The sequence below is a fragment of the Mesocricetus auratus genome, unplaced genomic scaffold (genome assembly GCF_017639785.1).
Source record: "Mesocricetus auratus isolate SY011 unplaced genomic scaffold, BCM_Maur_2.0 Super-Scaffold_100676, whole genome shotgun sequence".
Classification (NCBI taxonomy): domain Eukaryota; kingdom Metazoa; phylum Chordata; class Mammalia; order Rodentia; family Cricetidae; genus Mesocricetus; species Mesocricetus auratus.
In genome coordinates this window covers 53,578,814-53,601,879 of record NW_024429266.1, presented here as the reverse complement: position 1 = coordinate 53,601,879, position 23,066 = coordinate 53,578,814, and the positions used below count along the sequence as shown (strand labels likewise).

The following is a 23,066-nucleotide window of genomic DNA, read 5'->3' as shown; positions in this document are numbered from 1 at the left end:
TTGAAGGGCTGAAGCCAAAGCGATTGTTCTCACTGTAGAGGCCCTGGGCTCCGATGACTCCACTGTCCTTCACTGATGGTAAGAAGTTCACATCTGTCCCTCTGCAGCCTACAACCTACCCCTACTCTCAGGTCCGCCTTGTACACCTAGTCTCAATTTGCCAGATCGTTAGAGCCAGTGAGGCACAGCTCCCTCCAGACCCACACCTACTGCTAATCCGGTTTTATTCTCCTCAGATTGTGTCTTAGTGTGGGGGAACAGAAAGTGGGCCCTTTAGTTCCCTGTAAAACATGTGGCGCTTTAAATATTTTCAGACTTGAATAAGCACAATCATCCTTGATCTTGTTTTTAAATCGTTATTGTTGTTACTAGTTTCATTTCCAAATGCTTTCCCTGAAACAGGAAGATAGTGTAACGCGAGGAAGAACAAAGCACTCTGGGAGGAGTTGGCAGGACCCACCGAGATAGATCTTCGTTTCTTTGTAGGAAAGGCAGACATTCCCTTTTCTGGCTAGGTCCTTGGTGGAGAAATGCCTTCCTCTCCCTAGAGAGGGAGCCTCCCGGACCAGGCGAAGGTGGGTCTTGTTGTCTTGACGACTAGGGGACTGAGCGGCGGCTCTGGCAGCCAATAGAAACTGGAGGGGTGGGGCTTGCTGGTCTGTGGCGGCTGCGGAGGAGCTTGCAGGTTGGTGGACCGGGCATTGGGGGAGGGGTGCATGGGGTCGCAGCGACACTGGGGGTTCCCGGCCGCCCCAAATCTTTAGGCAGGGTGTGCAGTGCCCTTGGCAGTCGGAATCGGGGCTTTTCGTTGGTTCCGAGCGGCGCTACGGGGTCAGTGGAGGCAGAGAGGTGGAAGGAGAGGCGAGGGTCGGAGCGGGGCCTGGTGACAGGAACTGGGGGCTCCGGGAGGCTGTAACCCCAGAAGACTCCCGCTGCTAGTGCACGGGAAGAACCTGAGAGCTGGACTTGGGACAGAGAAAGGTTTAGAGGGCCCAGGAATCCTGGAACTCAGCCCTCTTGGTCGTTCGGCAAAGCTGTAATGGGGCCGAGCTGTGTTGTGACCACCACCTTCCGACTCCATGTTTCTTTTTATCCCCCCAGGCGTCTAGTCTTGCTGCCTCAGCAAGCCTGATAAGCATGAAGCTGCTGTGTTTGGTGGCTGTGGTAGGGAGCTTGCTGGTGCCCCCAGCTCAAGCCAACAAGGTGAGGGAGGTGAGCCAGCAGCACCTTGTTGCTCTAGCACCGGGCCCGCGGGGCTTCCACAGAGGCAGCGGCACCACCACCTCGCCCCTCACCCACCCGAGGACCACACTTGGAGGACCTGACCTGGGGCACGCTGCAGGCCCGCCCTAAGGGTGTGGGGAACACAGGGTTTGGAGCATACCGCATAGGTTTCAGGGCAGACTGGCCCTCGGCGGAATTCCCCACAAGCAAGAAAGTTTGTTTAGAGGAGTTACCCAAGTTCTCCATGTCTTCCTTTGCCCTAAGTAAAAACAGCTGTGTTCAGATCTGCTGCTCAGTTTGGTATAATCAGCTTGCAGAATGCTCTGAGTGTAAAGGCATGCACAAATGGGGCTTCTGCTCCCGGCTGACCCAGCTTCGTGGTGCACTCCTGAGATTGCTCCCATTCCTTAGGGCTGGGGGACCGGCAGCTGGGTTTGGATGCTGTGTGATGGAGGCCCTATGGCCTTTTTCTGAGGGTCACTAAGACAGAGAGTAGCAGGCCTTGCTTCTTTGCCCTTAAGGAATTCCTGGAGGGAGCCTGCCCTTGGTAACACCCACTTTTCTCTATTCATCCCTTCCTCCAGTCTAAGGTGGGGAGTTAAGACAGAATTGGGGGGAATTCTGGCCCACCCACCCCACCAGACAGAAAACACACAAGTGTGGGCCCGGGGCTGAGGCCTGTACTTTGCTTGCTGTATGTCCTGCCTCAGGCATCTTCTGTTTCTTTTGATACCAGAGAGGTTCCTGTCTTGAGGACCCTGTGATGTGACAGCCTTCCTATAGAGCAGTCCCTGGTGAATTGGGGATGGGAGAATTCAAAAGCATGCATTCATACCTCGCAGAGCAGGACACAAAGCTGAAATGTGCTAGCCTGCCTAGAATCTGAACCCAGGCAGGGCCTTCCCTGTATTTACTCTTTGTCTTTCTTCCAGAGCTCCGAAGATATCCGGTGCAAATGCATCTGTCCACCTTATAGAAACATCAGTGGGCACATTTACAACCAGAATGTGTCTCAGAAGGATTGGTAAGACAGTGTAAATGACTGGCCCTTGGCCACATTACCTGGTTGAAATGATCAGAGCTTCCTATTCTAGAGATAAATTACCCATTTCTGTGGATAGCCTACAAAAGAATATTTTGCCCTTAACCATTTGATAACAAAACCCAGGGATCTTGAATTATAGCTTGGGGGGGGGGCTTGGATTTTGTTTTGAATGTAAATTGATGTGAAGAATGGCGGTAGAGAGGAGGGAGGGCCAGGTGTATGTGGTAGACTCCATTTGGTACTTTTGCAAAGCTGTTACCTGTGGTCTGTGCTAGTTCATAGCAACCTTCTAATGTAAATGGCATAGATATTGTTCCCATTTTATAATTGCATAGACTCAGGTCCAAACAAAGATCTTACAGTGTGCTCCTTGTGTCTCTGGTATTGAATTCATTTCTTAGCCCCTTACTTAAAAAAAGCACAGATGACCGAGAATTCATTCAGGTAAAAAAAGACAGTGAAAGGAAGAATAGTTTAAGGAGCTACAATCTCCCTGAAAAGGGAGAGACCTGGGAACATTCTATGGATGTTCAAGATCGGGAAAACAGCTGCTGAGGGGAAGGGGCATTTGGGATTGGAACCAGGAAGACTTGGGATGTTCTCATAGTGTAGACTTAAGGCCACTGGAAGAGATGACAGCTTCAGGGAGATAGTCTCAGTGTGAGTGATGGAAACCTTGCCAGTACCGGTAGGATGGGAAGCTTCATCCTTGAAGATATCAGACACATGGGGTAAGGTCAAGGTGTATGCATTGAATGTGGGAGGGGGTGTCAAGGTTGATGCTACTTGTACATCAAGGATCACTAGGTGAGCTTTGAGAAAATGCACAGTCCCCACAGTCTTCTGCCAAGATTTTGATTCAGCAAGTATGGTAGTGTCTGTTGGAAGAGTAATCTTTGCTTGGAGTCCTTGGGGTGCTCATGATGCCATTGATCCAGAGACATTTGAGAGTTTTCAGATTAGTAGCAGTTGAATTTTCTGAAACCTGGTCTTTGTGCATGCATAGACTCTGGATCCAAGCTTTCTGGACCTGAGTCTAGCTTGTCATTTGTTAATCGTGGTTTAGATTACTTAATCTCCACTGCACTTTGATTTACTTTCTTAATTTTTATTTATACATTTTATGTATTGGTGAATATGTTTGCCTACTTGTCTGGTCACTGTGTGCACGCAGTACCTGTGGGGGCCAAAAGAGGGCATCAGACCCCTTGGAAGGGGAAGTTTTGAACAGTGGTGCTAGGATCAAACCCAGGTCCTCTGGGAGAGCCAGGACTCTCAACCACTGAGCCATCTCTCCAGGCCCACATTGATTTCCTTATGAGTAAAGTATGGTAATACTTTGAGTGTGAAGTGTGTGTGTGTGTTTATGTAAATTTATATAGCACTTAGAGTGTTACCTGTGCATGCTAAGTGCTATCTATATAAATGTTAGCTAATAATAATAATAATATATTATTATTCCTTCCTAGAGGTTATATAGTCAAATTTATGCTATAGCCCTGGAAAACATGGCCTTCTTCTAAAACACTAGTCTAATTCTTGTGCTTCTATTGACCTGATGATGCTAAAATAGTGGAGGTCTGGGAGGGACCCTAATGGCTTCCTGTCATCAGCAGGGACACTACACTGACTCCACTTCCTTCACACAGGCAGATTCTGCTACTGGCAAATTTTAGCAACAGTCTTGGGGGTTATAAGATGTTCTGGAAACCCAGTGCTTGCCTAGAGGATGGAGTTTAGCCTAAGCCTTTCAAGCTGTAGTTTGTCCCTTCCCTTTGGCGGCAGACTGGGGGCTGCTTGGTGAGCAGTCTTACATGGAGAATCTTATGTCACAGCAGTTCCATGACAGATGTTAGGTAGACACTGATGCTTGGAGGTGAGACCCCAGGATTTTAGGGCCCAACAGCACCGACCTGTGTGAGAGTCATCACACATTAACTAGGTACCCCTTGGTAGAGTGGGGATTGGCATTGTTCCTAACATCTTAGTGGTAGGGCTAGAGTTAGAGATCTCTGAGTCTTTAGGTCCTGTGTCCCATGGGTGCCCTCCTGGTGTTCAGACTGAGGCCAGCACCGGTGTCATAGCTATGTGTATTCCGGTGTTGCTGGCATTCTGCTGTCGAGTATTGAAAGTACATAGTCACAGGCACGTAAAAAGGTTCTCTTGGTATTTGTTAAATGTTGCACAGACAAGTCCCAAGGCTGACTTGTTAAAGTAGGATCCTTCTACAAACATAGTCTGTGAAATCAGAACTTTACTGCCTGAGTGGTCCTGCAAACCCTTCCTTACTCACTGCCTGCCTCCTACACAGCATTTCTAGTGCTACCCAAAAGGGCACAGTTTGAAAGACACCAGCCAAGCTTAGCTTTCATTTTCAATGAAGAAACTGAGGCCAAGGAGGTTAAGTAAGTCACCTGACGTCGCAGTTAAGTAGAAGGGTGGAGAACTGTACCCAGCTTGTCTTTCTCCTTCACTTTCCTACTGCAATGTTCCCTGCCTGGTCCCTGTCGTAGGAAGGAAGCCTCTCTTAGGAAAACAAGAAAGTATGTAGGGTTTCAGTGACTCCCTAGAGGACCAAAACGGACAGAAGTATTTCACATTACTGTTCCCCATGCCCCCTTGCTGCCTGTTTCCCTCAGTTCCAGGGTCCCAAATTGAAGAACTAAAGATGGCGTTCTAACACTACACATTGGACTTACAGCATCATTCACAGTGTCCATTGAAGCCATGGAATAGCCTATCTGATCCAGAGCCCCATGTGGCTCAGGAAAGGGAGTATTGTGCCCCCAAGAGGCTTACTGTGCTGGAGAAGGGAAGGTAGCATTCGCTCTGTGCAGGAAAGATGACAGATTAATGTTTGTTTTAGTTTCTAGAGACAGTCTCACATAACTCAGGACAGCCTTGAACTCAAGATCCCCTGGCCTTAGTTTCCTGAGCACTGGGATTACAGGTGTGCACCATGGTGTTTTGCTCATGATGAACAATGGAAACTAGCCTTGTCTGACTTCTGCAGAACTTTCATTAGTACTGGAAGAACGTTTTTTAAAGTAACTTGGGTCTTCATATGTCAACCACAGAATCTCATACTAGGGGACAGGGGACACACAGTGACAGGCAGGCTAGCTACCCACTGTAACAGGATGCCTGGGTCACCTTTTTGAACCTCTGAGGGGTTTATTTTCTTCCCAGTGAGAGTAGTTTTCCTTTGGGGTCTTTTGGTTAGAAACCTGCTGCTCCGAGGAAGTCCGGGAATGAGGCCCAACTGTACAGACAGGCCCAAGCCTGGCTGAGACTGAGTCAACCACAGGTGGTGGCCAAAGCCTCCCAAGAATGGTGGGGCTGCCACATTTGCTGTCCTGGACTTGTTTCCCTCATTTCAATGCAAAACCTGCCCACATTGCCTCGAGAGCTCTGCTGGTGACCGCGGGCAATGGGGACTCACTCACTGAGCCTTGGCCAGTACCGTGCTCAACACAAGGGATATGGAGACATGTAAGATATAACTTCTGTTTTCCTGGGACTTTACACCCACTGAGGGATTAGGAGCTGTGTGGTGGGGATGAGGCAGGAGAGCTGACAGCGTGGATGGAGGTCAGGGTTAGGGTTGAATCATCTGTGTGGAGGATGATATGCAGGGAGCCACGCGGTCCAAGCTTCATGTGACTCCTTTGAGAATAGCCCACAGGTCAGTCTGGCTCTAAGATGGGGTAGGGACATGGCAGTTTAGGCTGTGGATGGGGCCTGAGAGAGGCTGAGAAGACCTGATGGGACAGGTGGTTTGCCTGGGCCTTGGATGAGCTATGGAGGCACCAGTTGGTCTTAAGTTAAAGACTGATGCGACAGGAGTTTCACTTCGGTATGGTCACTCGGTACTGTCACTTGGCCACCATGGGAAGGCAGTTCTAGGCGGGGCCAAAGAGGGGACTTTGCCAGGGAAAGATCGTGAGAGCTTCAGCTGAGATGTGCCAGTGGGAGGGGACAGGGAAGGTGGACTTTAGACACGTTTAGGATGTAAAATCCTGGGTATTTGGTAGATTTGAGGTGAAGAAAAAGTATTGTTAAAGACAACTCCCGGGTTTGACTTGACTGACAGAAAAGGTACTGCAAGTTTCTTCTCTGCTACTCCCATCTCGGAAGTACAGATCCCACAGCCAGTGTGCAGGACTGAGGACCAGGGCCTGAGTGCACAGATGTGGCATTTATGGCTCCACGGGGCAGCCAGGTATGATTACAGTCGTCAGTGGACCGAAAGAGTCCAGTCATCATAGGACAGAAGGCCCGATGCGAGGTTCAGATTGGAGACCCGTGAGTTGGGTGCAGCCTTCTGGGACAGATGGAGCCACCGGGGAAACGGCGCGAAAGGAGAAGGCAGCTGAGGATGGCTTTAGGACCATCGATGAGTGTGGTGTTAGCACCAAGACACCGTGGACAGATGTCGGCTGGGACAGGGCTCTACCCTTCCTGGGAGTGCCTATCTGTGGCCTGTCCTGCCCCTTCAGCACCCTGCCTCCTGCTTGTGGGACCTCAAGGCCCTTGTCAGCCCTGTCTATTTGTGTTGCAGCAACTGCCTGCACGTGGTGGAGCCCATGCCTGTGCCTGGCCACGATGTGGAAGCCTACTGCCTGCTTTGCGAGTGCAGGTATGAGGAGCGGAGCACTACCACCATCAAGGTACTGCTGGCTTCGGAGGCCGCAAACATGTGCCCACCCCGCGAATTCTCTTTTTTTTTTAAAGATTTATTTATTACATATACAATAGTCTGCCTACATACCAGAAGAGGGCACCAGATTGAATTGTAGATGATTGTGAGCTACCGTGTGGTTTCTGGGAATTGAACCTGGGGCCTCTGGAAGAGCAGTCAGTGCTCTTAACCTCTGAGCCATCTCTCCAGCCCTGATTTTTGTTCTTTTGTTAACATTCCTAAGCCAATATGCAGAGATGGGACATGATTCCTACACCTTTGTGTGCTTGAGGGGGAAGTGAGGAGGTGGGGGGGGGAGATGGGAGGGGGTGAGCTCTCTGACATCTCTGCAGTGGCCCCTGTGCAGTGAGAATTAAGAACTTACAGCTGCTTGAGACCCCATATTCCTTCTAGAGAGATGGTACTGTACTGAGTATATCTCAGGGTTCTTTGAGTATGATACGCAGTGCTGGGTGCTGGGGGTGGAAATGGACTCCTAGGTTATCTAAGATCACGTCACCGTCTTGGAGAAAGTCTCATGACCATATGAGGTACTGGACATCAGACCCCAGGCTACTTTTTCCTGAACCTCGTCCTTGTTAACTCTCTGGGTGACCTGAAGACAGAAGTGAAAATATGGCCACCACACAGGGAATGAGGAAGGGCGCCACTAAGCCCTTGTCCGTCCTTCTGCCGCTAGGCAGGCAGGACTCATCAGACCTTGTCTAGGGGCCATGAAGCCAACCCTCCTAAGCTTGTTCTCTGACAAGTTGAGAAACCGCATCAGAAATAACTCACCTGAGTTCAAAGATACCAAACCCTCCCTTGGGCTCTTGCTTTGAGGTGTGTTTAAGAGGAAGGCAGTCTTCACACGGTGTCTCCTTCCTGCCTTTTCTGGACTGTAACTCCCTGTATCCCTCCCCCTTAGATAAAACAGCTGTCTGCCCTCCCTAGGCCTGTCAGCCTGTGCAGGCTGCATTCTGCCCACCCTCCTGCCTCAGGCAGCCTCTCCTGAGCCAGCGCCCTTCCTGGTTCTGAACTTCCTTTATAGGTCCCACCCTCTAGAGACCATCTAGATGCTCAAGTTCAGAGCCTGGTGTTGCTGCCTCCCTGTGTAGAAGAGAAGGCGCTTCCAGCACGGAGCATATGAGCACAAACTGGCAATCCCTCACGTTTTGTTCTGCCTAGGAGCCCCAAGCACATGTGTGGCCTACCTTCTCCTTGCCCCATTTTGGCTGTAGGCAACAGTTCTGAGTGTTCACCCTGTTAAAGGGGCCTGAACACTGTTACTGCTGCCTCAGTTCAGGAGGAAATGAATCCACCTGCCCTTGGCTTTTGATGAAGCTAGAGATCAAGCTAAAAGGTCTAAGGTTCTCTGTGTTCTGTGTGTCTCCATGTATGTGTGGAGGCGGGGGTAAGTTTCAGGTGTCTTCCTCAGTTGCTTTCTGCCTTGTCTTTTGAGACAGAACCTGGAGCTTACCAATTCAGCTGATGAGCTGGCCAGCAAGCCCTATCTCTACTCTCCAGGACTGAGTGTATAGACATATACCATCATGCTTGGGTTGTTGTTGTTTTAATGTGGGTGACTTGTGTCATCATGCTTGCACAGCAAGAACTTTACTGACCCAGCCATCTTCCCAGCCACCATAGTTAGTTGGTTTGTTTTTAAACCCCTTTTATACAGTCAGGGCTATCACTGGGATCAGAAACCAGCAATGACTAGGCATTTTCGGGGGTAGAAAAAGCATTTGAGGTGGACTCAGCAAAGTTGGGCCTAGTGTCCAGGCTTTGCGGTCCTGAGTGAATTCTTTGGCCTTGTGGTTCCCATATGGTGATCACAGCTACTTGGGCTGAGTGAAGGTGCTTCCATGGTCCTAACAATTGAGGGATTAGTGACAGGGTAGAGAGACTGTGAGTACTGAATGTCATGTAGGGGCCCCACTAAAAGTCATGGAGTGTCCATACTTCACACTGAATTATTAGTCTTACTGAATCTGCCTTTTAATTTTATCTATTTATTTATGTTTTTGAGACAGGGTTTCTCTGTGTAGCTTTGAAGCCTGTCTTGGAACTCACTCTGTAGACCAGGCTGGCCTCAGAGATCTGCCTGCCTCTGCCTCCAAAGTACTGGGATTAAAGGTGTGCTTAATTCAGTTTTCATGTCTTTAAGTCTGACGGTGATGGCACTCAGGAAGTAGAGACAGGCAGATATCTGTGAGTTTGGCACCAGCCTGGTCTACAGAGTGAGTTCCAGGACAGACAGTGCTATACAGAGAAACCTGTCTTAAAAAACAAAAATAAACAAAATTATGTCTTTATTTGATAGGTGTACATGTGTCATAGCACACATGTCGAGGTCATAGAGCAACTTACAAGAGTAGGTTCTCTACACCACATAGGTCCCAGAGATCAAACTCAGCCATCAAGCTTGGTGGCAGGTATCTTTATCAGCTGAGCCATCTTGCTGGCCTGGATCTGTCCTAGCTTAGGAGGCTCCATATGTGGGAGGTGGGCGAAGACGTCATCTTGACATGCCCTCCCTACCCTCAGCCCTCAGGGTATGACCTCTTGCTCGTCTCGCATCCCTGCATAGTGATGGAGTATGCATGGACCAGCACAGCCTCTCAGGACACGAGCTGACCCGCTCCCTCCTTGCACCCACAGTGAACCCAGCCTGAGACCCCAGGCTCACAGCTCTTGGTCTCCGCTCTGGCTTTCTGGGCTGGTCCTTGCTCCAATCTCTGCTCCTTGATACAGGCTCTTGTGTAGCCAGCTGACCCTTGCCTCTCACTCCACTTTAGAGCCTCTTGGGTGTCCAGCAGTAGGCTTCTTCTCCTGTCATCTTGGTGCCTGCGGGAATGTCCCTCGTCATAGATCTGTGGTGTGGGCCGTTTGTTTCCCCTTCCTTCCAGGCCCAGGCCACTTCCTGGTATCAGTGTCTAACTTGATGGCCACTCGCAGCCAACACGAATGTAAGACGAGAAACGGGGTCCTGGCCTGGATGCTGGATCACAGAATAAGGCTGATGTCTTCCTTAGGTCATCATTGTCATCTACCTGTCTGTGGTAGGGGCCCTCCTCCTCTACATGGCCTTCCTTATGCTGGTGGACCCCTTGATTCGAAAGCCGGATGCTTATACTGAGCAGCTGCACAATGAAGAGGAAAACGAGGTAACCATGGCCCTGGGCTCCCAGCACGTGGGTCTCTAGGCGAAGCCGTAGAGTAGGGGCGCCCCTCCTTCCTGCCCCTGTCATCTTCAGGTTGTTGCTTTCCGCTGTCCATTTTCCCATGCTTCACCAGGATACAGCAGCAAAATGCCCTTTGCCCCTCCAGGTACGGTCAGTGTTGGCCCTGAACTTCCCAGGCACCTGGTCAATATATGGTGTTACTACGCAAAGAAGGGGGTGGAGGGTGGTCCCCTCGGAGCCTTTTGCCTCTTGCATGTAGGTACGCATGATGCGATGCCTGCTGGATTTGATGACAAGCACATGGAAGACTTGGAGGCTGTGGGTTTATTCTTTTGTTCGGGGATTCTACAAACATCTGTCAAGTGCTTGCTCACTTCAAAGCTTGGCCCTGGGGGCTGAAGGCAGAGGCAGGATCTCAGAAACTAGAGGGGCCAGGTGGGTGGTGCACCACCATGTACAAATGCAGAATTTGGATTTCTTAGGATAGGATAGGTGCTGGAAGTGGTGGCCAGTAGAGCTGGCCCGGAAGTTCAGCCTGATTAATGAAGACGGTAGTAATAAGGAAAAGGGAACCACTGTACTAGGCTGCCTACATTCCTGTCCCAGGGACAAGGGCCCTGGGCTCTGTCCCTGGGGCCTCCTTCCTGGAAGATACTACTTGGTACAGGAACCTAGGCATGTCCAAATGAGCGCACAGTGGGAATGAGCCTCAGTCTTGTCAGCTGATACCTGGGAGAGTTCATTGAAGAACCCGAAGATGGCTAGCTAGCTTAAAGACAAAAGACAGAACATGCCTGCTCCCTTCAGTTTTTGGTAGAGAAGACCTTGACCCAGGGGACAGAAGGGCCTACAGGTTGGAGTAGGAGATATAAGAGGACAATGTCAGGCGTGTTCTTACACAGTTGAATGATAGAGAGGAGGCTCCCTTTTAATAGAGTGAGTTGTGGGTCACTGGCGGTGACCAGACCTAGGCAAAGCTGCGCTAGGCAATCACAGTTTTAGAGCTTTCAACATTCTGGATTGGAGACAAGAAAAGGCAAGTTCAAATCCAAAGCGAGGACACCGAGACTCAGGTCTGTGTGAAGCTTCCCGTGTGGTAGGATCTAGGCCAGCCCAGACGGCGAGGATAAGGGCAGTCCCACCAGCCTCCTGCTGGCATGGATTTGGCCAAAGGTGGAGCAGAGTTGAGGAGCTCACCCCCCTGGAGGTGGGGCTAGGGAGGTGGTGGCCCTGACAGTTGGGTGGTCTGTGCTTGAGAGGAAAGCTTGCTTGCCTACCCAGTTATTAATGTGGAGTAATAGCAGCTCTGATAGGAGAGAGCATCACTAATAAACATGGGGCGATTAGGGGTAATGTGGTAATTGCAGTCCCGGCCGGGGAATAATTGAGAGATGCAGCCGATGATTACACAGCTTGCGCCATGATTCCCTAGGAATGCATGGCTCTTGGGCATGGCCTTGCCGTGTCTCCTGTCATCCTAGATATGGAGCCAGGGGAAGAGGTGGTTTGCCGTCTCTGTGTCTGCACCTAGGCCTCTCTTCTCCTCACTTGGAGCCTATGTGTGGAGAGCCTTGAGGATATGGTCAGGTCCCAGGAACAGGACCTGAATCAGAGTAGCTTCTTCAGCCCGCACCTTTGGCCTGGTGGGAAGAGTTCTCTAAGAAAGATTGCTGTCTAGCTGTATAAGGGGCTGCAGCAGGCTGTCACTTAAGGCAGAGCTTATGAGCTCATGTTCTATCTGTAGAGGATAGGCAGGAGGATACCCCTCACCTCCTACCCAAGGCTACTAAGGGTCACAGAGCATTGTATTGAGTTTCTTGGAGGCTCTGACCTGAAGTCAGCTTGCTCTGGTTGGTCCCACACACGGGGGCTGGGGTGGGGATGGACAAGCACCCTCAAAGTGAGCCGGAAAATACGATGTTCTCATTACATGGCATCCCTGTTCCATCTGCTGACTTCCTGTTACTCTGCGAAGTGTCCCAGCATAGGTGCCTGTGGCTCAGCAGCTCCCACCCTCTCCCACTGAGTTCTGAAATCCCGCAGGCGGTACTGTGGGGAGATTTACTAAGACCTTTGGCGCTTCAGCCCCAAGACAGCCAGAACCAGTTGGCTGGGCCAGTGCCACACAGGCAGGCAGTTAAGATGACTTTGTGGGATGACAGTCTTTCTGAAGCTGGGTGCTTTGGGAACATCCTCTTTAAGGTTTGGTAAAAGAGGGCATCTTTAGTAAAAGAGGTCTCTGTGTTAGGAGGGCAGGCTTCCTAGCAGAGAGGGACTTTAAATGCAGCTCAGAGAGTTGGTGGGAGATGGAGTTCTGTACCTTGTCGGGGAGGATGAAGGCCCTGAGCTGGAAATGACTTAAGGGTACCTTCTTACGGGGGCCTTTGACAACTCTAGTCCGGGATGGTGAGACTCTCTTCTGCCCCCACAATCTGCACATGAAGGAGGTCCTCATGGCCTTGGCCGTGTCTCTGGGCTGACTAGTGACAGGAGGAGGCCTCCCCTGACCCAGAGGAACTTGTAACTTTCAACTCAAAAAAGAGAGAGTTGGAGTGAGCCCCCAGGTGGGGAGTCCATGAAAGGTCACGTGAGCTTTGCAGCCAATGACCTCAGAAAGAACAGTGTCCAGACCTCAGGGGTTCCTTTCTCCTCTCCCAGGAGCCTGGCGCCTAGGCAGAGGTGAGATTTGATAGCCAGAGTCTTTGTCAGGATTAGGGGCTCCTTGGCTCCCTCATCCCTATTCTCATCTACTAGGGGCTGGAAGCCTGGCAAAGAAAGGGAGGCAGCCCCCCCCACCCCAACACAGCCTGGTCCGCAGAGGAGATGAAAGCCCGCTGTGTTCCCTTTGAAAGCACTGGCAGAGCCTCAGTGGGCCTGGCTGCTGGGCGCTGCCTCCCCGGATTCCAGTGGCATTAAGCCTAATCCCTGGGCTCAGACGCCCTTTGAAAAGAGGAAGCCAGAATGTTTGTGGGGACAGAAACAGCAACAGAGCTGTTTTAGATGTACAGAGCTGGCCCCCTTTGAAGAGGGAGAAGTGAGGGTCTCTCTGTGGCTCTAGCTGTCTCCGCCGCTCGCCCCTGAGCTCTGACAGGGTCTTCAAAGTTCTCACCCCAGTGGGGGCCTTGGAGAGAGTTAGTTCTGAGATCTGTGGGAGGGGTGTGCTAGGAAATCGAAAACCAAGGATAAGGATGGTGAGAACTACGGACATGGAGGGCTGGGTGAAGAGGAAGCCAGGGCTTCTGAAGAAGGGCCTGTCTGTCTTCTGTTCACGGATGGTTGCATGGCGTGTGCTGAGAACCCTGGGCCCCCAGGGTCTGGAAAACATTGGTGCGAGCTGTTCTGATGGCCTGCACCCTGATGACAGAGTAGAATAGAAGGTGTGCCGTTCAAACAGATGCTTCTAGAACATCTTGGGGCTGCACTGCACAGCACTTGAGGGTAGCCCTAGTTGGGGTCCCAGGTCTGCCACTCACAGGGTGTCGTTTTCTAAACCTGGAGTAGACACAGTAGCTCTTACTCAGTGTCAGTGTTGGGATCAGGCTTTTGCAGGCACTGGAGTGTTCTTGCCTGGAGAGGTGGGCCTCTGGCCACAAGTTGCCTGCCGCCATTTATCTTTGATCTGACTGGAGTGAGTGCTCCTGCTCTTTTGTCTGTCCATAGACCTCCTCTTGGGAAAAACCAGCCAAAGACAGATGCTACTGAGTCCCAAGACAGGAAATAGGGTGTGTGCAAGTTTCAACATGGTCCCAGGCAGCCCTGTGACCTTGGGTTGCAAGATGATTCCTCCTTCAGAGCCTAAGCTGCTTTGTTTACAATGGAGGTGACATTAACTGTTTGCCAGTAGATGACCCCACAAGTAAAGCCCTGTGGCGTGCCTGGGAAAGAGCGTGGTATATGGTGGTGTATGCCTGCCAGGGTCACATTGGTCTGGTTACCTAGGAACCCTAGGGAATCATGCCTTGTGTGTGTGGGGGGTCCATCCATCCCCCCTCCTACCCTAACTGTCCCCTGCATTCCTCACACCCAGCCCTGCAGGGAGAAGGGTTAGAGATGATGACTTCCTTGTCCCACACCCACCCACCACAGTTACCTGTCAGCCCTACTGCTGAGCAGGCAGGAGTGAGGCCCTCCATGGGTCTTCTTGGTAACAGATATGGGTGCTCTGATACCTTCTAGTCAGACTGTTAGCCATGGGAACATGGAGCCTCTTGACAGTAGCTTTCCCCCATTTGGAAGCTGAGACTTCGTATGGGCACTCACAATTGGAAATGTGGTCATGTGGTGAGCTGTAACCCACTCCCTTAATGCCCTGCTCTGGCCCTGTCCTGGCTCCCATTTCCCAGACAACCCAAGAGTAGAGCTGCTGCCCTCCTACCCTCTCCGCTCTGTCCCAGGTGAGCCTGGTCCTGCCCTCCCGGCTTTACATCCAGAGCAACACTGGGGCTAGAATGGACAAGAGTAGAAGTGGGGAGGAGAGCAGCCCCTCAGACCCCACAGCTGGTTTGGGGTCCGGGTAGGCCAGCTGTTTCCTAGGCTGGTTGCCCTTGGTGCCCACCCCAACCCCACATCCGTGCTAAGACCTATTTGAGCCAAGTTGTGTTCTTATGGCCACAGGCAACCTGAGGAGGAGCAGAGTTAGGCGTTGGCCATGGTGACTCTTCAGAGGCAGCTGTTCTGACAGAAGTCTGCCTGCTGTAACCCCTTCCCCTGCCCCATTTGCTGGTGGGACCTTGACCAGTGTTTGAGAGTTCCTCGCGCTGAACTTGAATGTTTACTGTGTCCAGATGCTGACAGAGTTTCTGCATTGGTTGTGTCCTTGAGACTGCCTCAGTGTCCACCTTGTGTAGAGGCATTGGTTCCGAGAGGTGACTCACCTAAGGCCATGTATCTGGTAGGGTCAGAGCCAGATTTGTCTTGAGTCGGCAGCACTGTGCTGAACTCCCAGAGAGGCCGCTTGTGCCCCCGTTCTGTGCTTGCCAGTTGATTTGACATGGGGGTCTCCCTGTGACATGCACACCCCTAGTCGTGCTGTGGTGTCCAAGCACATTAGGTCACTAAAGGGATTTTGTGAGGCATGACTAGGATTTTTGTTTGGGTTTGCTTTCTGGTTGTGGCATGCTGCTACAACCTTACGCATGCTAGGCAAGTGCTTTATTTATTCCTCAGACCCATCCCCGGCTCTTTAAACATGGGTTATCCTGGGACAGCATCTCACTAAGTTGTCCCTGCCGGCCTTAAACTTGCTATCCTCCTGCTTCCACTCCCTAGGTAGCTGGGATTACAGGCCTGGGCCTCACCTGGCCTGACAGTGATGCCTCACTCAGGGTCTTGGGCAGGGGTTCCCAGGGGACTATCTCTGAGTCACCTTAGAAACAAAGAGCTCAAGACAAACTGCCCAGCACTGTGCTTCACGGATCAGACTACTCCATCCCTTTTCAGGCCAGCCACCTCTCCCTTGCACTGCCAGCTCTGCTGTACCTTCCTGCTCCACCCTGCTCTCCAGCCTGGCAGCCATGTGGCGACAGAAGCTATGCCAGCTCGGGGCATTAGAAGCAAAGTTGCATTTACTGGGCGGCTCTGGGCTTAGAGGGGTGCACTAATCCTTTAAGAGACGTGTGGCAGGAGATGAGAGGCAGAGAGAGCTGGAGAGGAAATCCCCATGGGCTGTGGGCCTGGCCCTCGGCTCTGATTCTCCCCCAAAGATCAGCTTTGGGTCCTGCAGGAAATGCATGGGCTCCGGGGCTTCAGAGGCAGCGGGTAATAATTAAGGGAGACTGACGACAGAAGTGAAGAGGATCCGAGAGCAAAGGGGAAGGGGGAACAGGGAGACAGGCTAAGGGGAGCAGAGTGGCCACCATGCCACGGTCACAGCAGTCCTGGAATGGGGATGCTGGCCTTGAGCCCCAGATCCACCCCTGCCAGACTAGATGGTGACCCATCTTCTCTTTTCCAGGAGGAGCAAGCTTGGGGGGTGGGGTGTGTGTGTGTGTGTGTGTGTGTGTGTGTGTGTGTGTGTGTGTGTGTGTGTGTGTCTGTGTCTGTGTCTGTGTGTGTGTGCCTGTGTATATGAGTGTGTCTGTCCATCCGCCCGCCTGTCCATCCAGCTGCCCTCTCCAAGAGATCCTGAAGCTCCTTAAAACAGGCCCCTCTCCCGCCTGAAAAAGAGGGAGCGATCTCAGGGTAGCCAGGCCCTGGTCCCTGACTTTCCTGTTGTCCCCTGGGCAGGAGGACAGGAAGGCGAGGTACACATCTAAGTACCAGCCCTGTGCATTGGGTACATAGCCTTGAAGCCTTGGCCTATGTAAGTGAGGTCTTGAGGCCAATACTGGTACTTCTCCTAAGACTTAGAAGTGAGCCTGTGGGGTTAGGATGGGACCTAGACCTGAGCCAGCTTTGCTGGAATAACTAGAGCCCCAGAAACTGCTCCCTCTGACTCTTGAAGATGCTAAAGCTTTTCTGTCCAGGCACACCGTTGAGGTCTGCGAATGACAAGGCAAGGCCCTCAAGAAGCCCACAACACTTGGGGAATTCAGACTTTAGAAGTGTTCATGGGACACTTGGTTCTACACCAGACTTTAAAGATCCTCTGACCCATCCATCCTCACGCCAGATCACTTCCTTTCTCTTTCCAACGCAGGACGCACGCTCCATGGCGGCGGCGGCTGCATCCATCGGAGGGCCCCGAGCAAACACTGTCCTGGAGCGCGTGGAAGGTGCTCAGCAGCGGTGGAAGCTGCAGGTGCAGGAGCAGCGGAAGACAGTCTTTGATCGACACAAGATGCTCAGCTAGATGGCTGGCACGGTTGCACCAGGGACCCAGGCCATGGCTGGCAGCTTCTGGGGCTGGACAGAGCCAGTGGCCGGTTCCCTTCCCTCATGGCAGTCTTCCCTCAAAAGCCCATGGCATCCATCCTCCCTCTCTAGAAGTGGACTCGACTGTTATGACTAGGGGGTGTGATTGGGTCTCTGGTCACTAGTATCTCTGTAGGTCTCTGGGGTGGTAGGGGAGGGAAGGCAAGGCAGAAGGGAACAGAGACATTTGAGGTGGCCACAAGGCTGGGTGCAAGCTATCCCTTCTTGTCCTTCTCCGCTCCTCCAAGCTCCAAATCTTGGGGAATCTTTCTGCCCCTTAGGAGATGGAGCTGTGTCATCCAGAACCCTGTGGGTACCCAGCACTGAACCTGTGCTCCAGGATGCTGTGGTCCTCATTCCCATTTCCTGCAGGGCCAGTACCTTAGCTCCTACTTGGCCTGGCCCCAGCCTCAGGAATTGTTCTGGTGCCACTGAGCCCAGGGTGGTCTCCAAAACCCACCTGGAAGCCTCCTTCCCCCTCCTCGGCTCCTGGTCCACCTATGCACGGCAGAGCCCAGTCACACCAGCATACTCAGTAGCTGTCAGCATACTCCCGTCTCAGGAGGTCACGCAGCCTCCCACCACTCCTCGGTGACTGCAACTGCTGAGCCATCAAGTTGGACCATAGGATAGGGAGCTGAGCAGCAGGGGACTTGAATTCCATGCCTCCTGTCCTTGGATGGCTGTTTGTCCCTGAATTTCATTGTACCATGCATGGAGAGAAATGTTTGTCTTTCTGTTGTCTGTAAATCAAGGAAGCCATTAAATTGTTTTATTTCTCAAATGTTCTAGATTTCAAGGGAGATGGAATCATAAGAAGGTGTATTGCAAGTGATCTGGTTAGGTGTGCTGTCCCATATAGGGGACAGAGCATTGTCCTAGGTGGATTCAGGCAGAGGCAGAGCTTTCAAAGCCAGGGTAGCGTCTGTCAGTCACCTGCTAGGTGCATGTACACACCACACGGAGACATACTGAACTGGCCTCTGGGAGATGTGTTTTCCTTTGAAACTTCACAGTGCCTGCCTGATGACACTCATACTGTACTGGCACATAAACTGTGTTCCTTGCTACATGTCTCCAGGCAAAACCCAGATAGGGGAAGGACCAAGAGGGTGGTCAAGAGAAGTGTGCCCTGGCAGGAAGAGTCCTTGGCTGCCAGGGTGGCCACTCAGCAGAGCCCAGCGCTGGGTCTGTTCAGCCCAGGATGCACGTGGTGGGAGGTGTCAACGGCTCAAGCACAGAGGCGGCACCTGAAAGTCACCTGAAAGGACAAGTCGGGTGGACTGGAGCCGCTGCCCTTCAGGGCTGTCCCTGTACATGGAAGACGCGGTGGAGCCTTTGGTTCTGGTGAAGGGCTGAGGTGGGAGTTTCAGTTTGCAGAGATTGCTGAAGTGGGATGGGAAGGGGTGTGGCTTGCAGATGGGACTTCTAGAAGGTACAGAGAGTGGATATGGAATTAATAAGCTGATCATGGGAACCTGGGCAGGCGTCCTTAACTGGCATGAAGTCCTAGGTTGGGCTAACAGGAGGCACGTGCTCATCAATGAACAACCAGCACAGACCCCATGCTGATTACATCCTCTGCTAGTTAGCCTAGTGTTTCCTCAGCCCCTCCTAGGACTCATCATTCATTGGGAATCTTGAGATTTTTGCATGCTCATTTCATAAAAGAAGCAATGAGTGCATTTATTTGCCAATAACTCATCTGGAGTCTGGAATTGCTAGACCTCCCCTTTGCAGCCCCTCTGCCAGGAAGAGACCTTGAGCACTGTTTACAGGTTCCCTGTAAGTCCTGCAGAGATCTGCCCCAACTCTGGTAGTTTTAAGGATTTGATGTGAAGCAAGCTTCTGATGCTAACTAGAAATCAGCTTAAGTCCAATATAGGAAAATTTATAAGATTAGCAATGTGTCCACTGCATTAGGTTTTAACGTAACCAAACATCTAATTGTGTCAGAATTTCACATTTCAAAACAAAGCTGATTCTCAGGCATGGATTCCAGAGTGCATGTCATTGGCAGCACGCTGTACCTCCAGAGGAGAGATTGTGTAGCCAAGAATGGAAAACACGGGAAGTAGCATTCTCCCTTGTATCTCATATGATGGGAAATGCACACAACTTTAATGTCCTGTGCAGAAATGAACTCACCAAGCCCACCAGCATGCTGCTGTGCAGTGCCTGGTCCCACCCGGAAGAACAGCTGAATGGGTTCCACCTTGCAAACTGGAGCCTTAACTGGCCATCCATGGGTAGAGGCCAGTCAAAGGCAAGGGAATAAAAGGGAGGCTAGTGCTTCCTATGGCCTGTCACTGCGGTCCTCCCGTGGCCAACAGCATCATCCTTGTGCTCCCGTTTCCTGGCATCCTCCCTCCCTCCTACACCTGCCAGCAAAACCAAAGTAGCCCGGCCCAATTGCTCTGATCCCTTCCTGAGTTACTCAGTGCTTTGCTGTGAGAGGTTGTTACACGGGAGCATTTCAGGCTCACCGTGTCCCCTGCTAACCCTTTCATCTTGTCTTGAGACCTGTATTTTCCCTCCACTCCACAACCAGGTCATCTGGTGTGATCTGCAAAACACCTTTTCCCCGTACTCCTCTTGGCCAGCTTAGCTGTGGTCAGCTCAAAGCCAGCCCTTCTTCCCACCGTGGTTCCTGGAGCCCTCACTGTTTATCATCACCCTCTTTCCCGCCCTCTCATTAGTGCATCAACCTTCATGGGACCCAGCCCAGCTATGGCCAAAGTGGAGTCTCCTCCCTGTAACTGTGCCTGCTGTCATCCCTTTCCAGTCACCCACTCTGCCTTCTGTAGGCTGACCTCACCCTCCCTGGAAACAGTTGCCCTTGCAGCGGACGTCCTGGTCATAGATAGCCTTTCTGCCCGTCTGCTCCATTTGACACCCTTGATCATCTCTGCCCCTCACAAAGTTCGCTGCCTGGCCTCAGCGACAGTGTCCCTAAGTGGTGCCCTCTCTCACTGTCCCTTCACGTCTCCCTGGGTACTGCTATCTCCCAGGTTTCTATCTTTGGCTCAATAAACAACTTAAGTCAGAAGTCCTCTGCTCAGAAGTTTCTTCTCTTGGGGTTTCCTCGTGTTTGTCACAGAATCTGGCCCTGAGACCTGCCAGACCCCAGTCTCCTGACTAGTCTTTCTGGCTATCAGATGGGGCAGTCCTCTGGGCATCCCAGTCTGTTCAAAACCAGCTTGCTTATGGTTAAACTTACCTTTACCCAAAATACTCCTTCACATTATCTTAACTGGCAGTGGGCGGTGCCACCATCCACCAAGTAGTAACCTGGGGGGTTGGCAATCTTTTTTGTTTTTGATTTTTTTCTTTGTTTTTTGTTTTCAAGACAGGGTTTCTCTGTGTAGCTTTGGAGCCTTTCCTGGAACTCACTCTGTAGACCACACTGGCCTTGAACTCACAGAGATCCACCTGCCTCTGCCTCCCAAGTGCTGGGATTAATGGTGTGTGCCACCACTGCCTGGCTGGGTTGTCAGTTCTTAATGAAACTCTGATATCTAAACAATTCAAACCAACTTTATCACCAAATTCTTCTAGTGTCTGTCCCTCCCCTCCATGCCTGCTGTCACTGGCCTAGTCCAAGCTTCTCATTCACTGGCCATTCTTGTTAGGAACCATCAATGAATTCACTCATAGTCCAATTATATTACTTCCCTGCTTCAAAACTTCCAGGGCAACAGGGTAGGTACATGAGTTCTTTATGGAGGTCACTGCTCTCCCTCTGGCCTATCATCCAGACAGTTGGCATGAGCTATTGGGTTGGGTCCATGCAAGCCTTTGGCAAAGGGAGCACTAGACAGGCCCTACAGAGAGACACCTATGGGTGTCAGGGTTAGGTCCCAGCAGGCCACTGATCCTGAACTGCTCTCTGGGATATAAGAACACCCAAGCCTGAGCTTGCTGCCTAAGCAAGCCTAAAACCATGCATCTGCTTCACACAGTACTTTAAAGTGCTGGAAGGCAGTAGGCAGAGAGGGCAACGGACCCCAGCTGAGCCCTTGGGCAGTCCCCAATCCCTGGAAGCCAGTCACCATGTCTGTGATAGTGCCACAGCCAGGGTCCAGCCTGGCTTATTAAAGGTTACCTGTCAGATGAGCCAGGCAGAAGTCTCCCTGTGAGATCATTCCTTCACTTGCAAAGCAAGAGGGGAGATTAGAGCATAAATACAACCCCCTCTGCCACTCACTAGCCAAGCAGCATTGAGCTGGGTTCAAGTCTACATGCTGGACCAGTAAGATGGCTCACTACTTTCTGCCAAGCCAGACAGCCTGAGTTCAATGCTCAGGTCCCATGTAGTGAAAGGAGAGAACTTGCTTCCACAGATTGTCTTCTGACCTCCACACATGTTCCATGGTACACATATATACAAACATGCATACACAGATGAAACTTTAAAAGCTCTACATCCACTGATCTATGGGTATATGCATGAAATTATTAAACAATAAAAAAATAGCATCACATTGTATCCCATGAATACCCATAAATATTATTTGATGTGGATAGTGAATAATAAAAATGCAGTATATATTAATATTTTTAGAACACACTGTTTCAGGGCTTTTTGTCCCAGAGCAAACACCTTTAAAAAAAATCAAAACTCTACCTGCCTCACTTTCTTCACTGGGGTGGACGTAGCAAGTGCCTCCACCCTGGTTGTAAGAACTCAGTTGCTGACACAAAGACAGTTAGACCAACCCTCCAACACCCCGTATAGGCTCACGGTGAGTGTGGGTGGCTCCTGTTCACATTACTGCATAGACTGCTCAGTATGACCGCCTGTCACTGTTACCAGAGACTCTCAGCCATAGGCCATCCCAACCAACCTTCAGCTACCTAGGCTACCCCGCCCCCACTGTGGCTTGATTCAGTTTCCCAAGGCTGGTGTCCTCTCCCAGACATTAAATCTGGGGGCGGGCAGGCCCAAGGATGCTAAGATCCTCTGATAACTAACTGCACATGGGGACTCAGAGGGTCAACTCTGGTCCTATCACTGTGTGACCTCAGGCAAGGCCAACCTCCTCACTGACCCCCACTTTTCTAGATTGCTCCAGAGCCTACTAAACTCTCCTGGGGCTTCCCAAAAGGTCAGTTCACATGAGGGAGGTGATTTGACACATGCCTGAAGTCCTGCATTTTCCTCAGTTCCTTACACATTTATGTCCCAAAGAAATACTTAGTACCCACACTTGATGGATCCATAGATGCTGATACAGAGAGAAGGGGGATGGGAGCATGGACGTGAGCACATGTTGTGTTGTGACACAAAGGATGCTGGGAATGAGTAGCAGACATGGTGGAAGCAGCCTTCGCTAGCAACTCAAGTCTGAAACTGCTGGTGTCCGGTCCCTTTGGAGCTGACACCTATCAGTGACTCGCTTTCTCTGGACCTCTGTCTCCTAATTAAGGAAATATGGGGTGAAAACCACCAACAGATGGCTTCCCGGTGTTGGGCTTCTGGTGTGGTACAAGGGCTGCTCAGGCTAGGCCTGGATGGACTTATATTGGACCCTAGACCTTCCCCGGCACCACTGGGCTCTGTGGAGTGAATGCTGTACCCATGGATGCAGAGCCAGGCTCCAAAGTCCAGTGTGGACTTTCCCAGCATGCAGTCTTGGGCTGCCTTCCTCTCTTCGACTGAGAACAGGTAGTGGCATTTCACTGGGTACTGTAAGAGGAAAATGAGTGTTGTGTGCACAGGCACACATGCACACATGAGCACACACATGCGACAGGCCTGGGGTGTGCTTGTCATGTATTATTCTCAGCGTGTGTCTATGCGGTGGGAAGCAGGGTTTCCATTACGGGTGGGAAGGGTCCTTGCTGGCTCTGCAGCCCCTGCCTAGGCTCTCATCTTAGAGAAGCAGCATGGAGTGAGGGTGAAGAGGCTACTACTAGAACATGGGTCCCCCAGATACCAACCTAAGTCTCCTCTCTGGTTCAGCCGCCTTCCTCAGACAGATCTGAGCAACATGAATGTCCACAGGCAATCCCCTTCACTCTCTTTGGGACACTTTGGGAGTCCTGAGCATAGTAGAGTAGGTAACCTTCATGG

At 51.3% G+C, this 23,066-nt stretch overlaps 1 protein-coding gene across 4 annotated transcripts; it reads left to right on the top strand.

Annotated features, from left to right (window-relative positions):
• The first annotated feature begins 635 nt into the window (after window positions 1-635).
• Tmem9 (transmembrane protein 9) lies at window positions 636-17,774 on the top strand. Of its 4 annotated transcripts, none has more exons than XM_005073425.4 (6): window positions 636-685; window positions 1,102-1,203; window positions 2,157-2,248; window positions 6,831-6,939; window positions 9,989-10,120; window positions 16,776-17,774. In XM_005073425.4, the coding sequence occupies exons 2-6, from the start codon at window positions 1,138-1,140 to the stop codon at window positions 16,926-16,928; spliced, it is 552 nt and encodes a 183-aa protein (XP_005073482.1). In that variant the 5' UTR covers window positions 636-685; window positions 1,102-1,137; the 3' UTR covers window positions 16,929-17,774. The 4 variants fall into 4 exon arrangements, with proteins under 4 accessions (XP_005073482.1, XP_012971345.1, XP_012971346.1 ...); XM_013115891.3 differs by having other exon boundaries at window positions 1,102-1,212; XM_013115892.3 differs by lacking the exon at window positions 636-685 and adding an exon at window positions 721-831 and having other exon boundaries at window positions 1,102-1,212.
• Window positions 17,775-23,066: the final 5,292 nt, after the last annotated feature.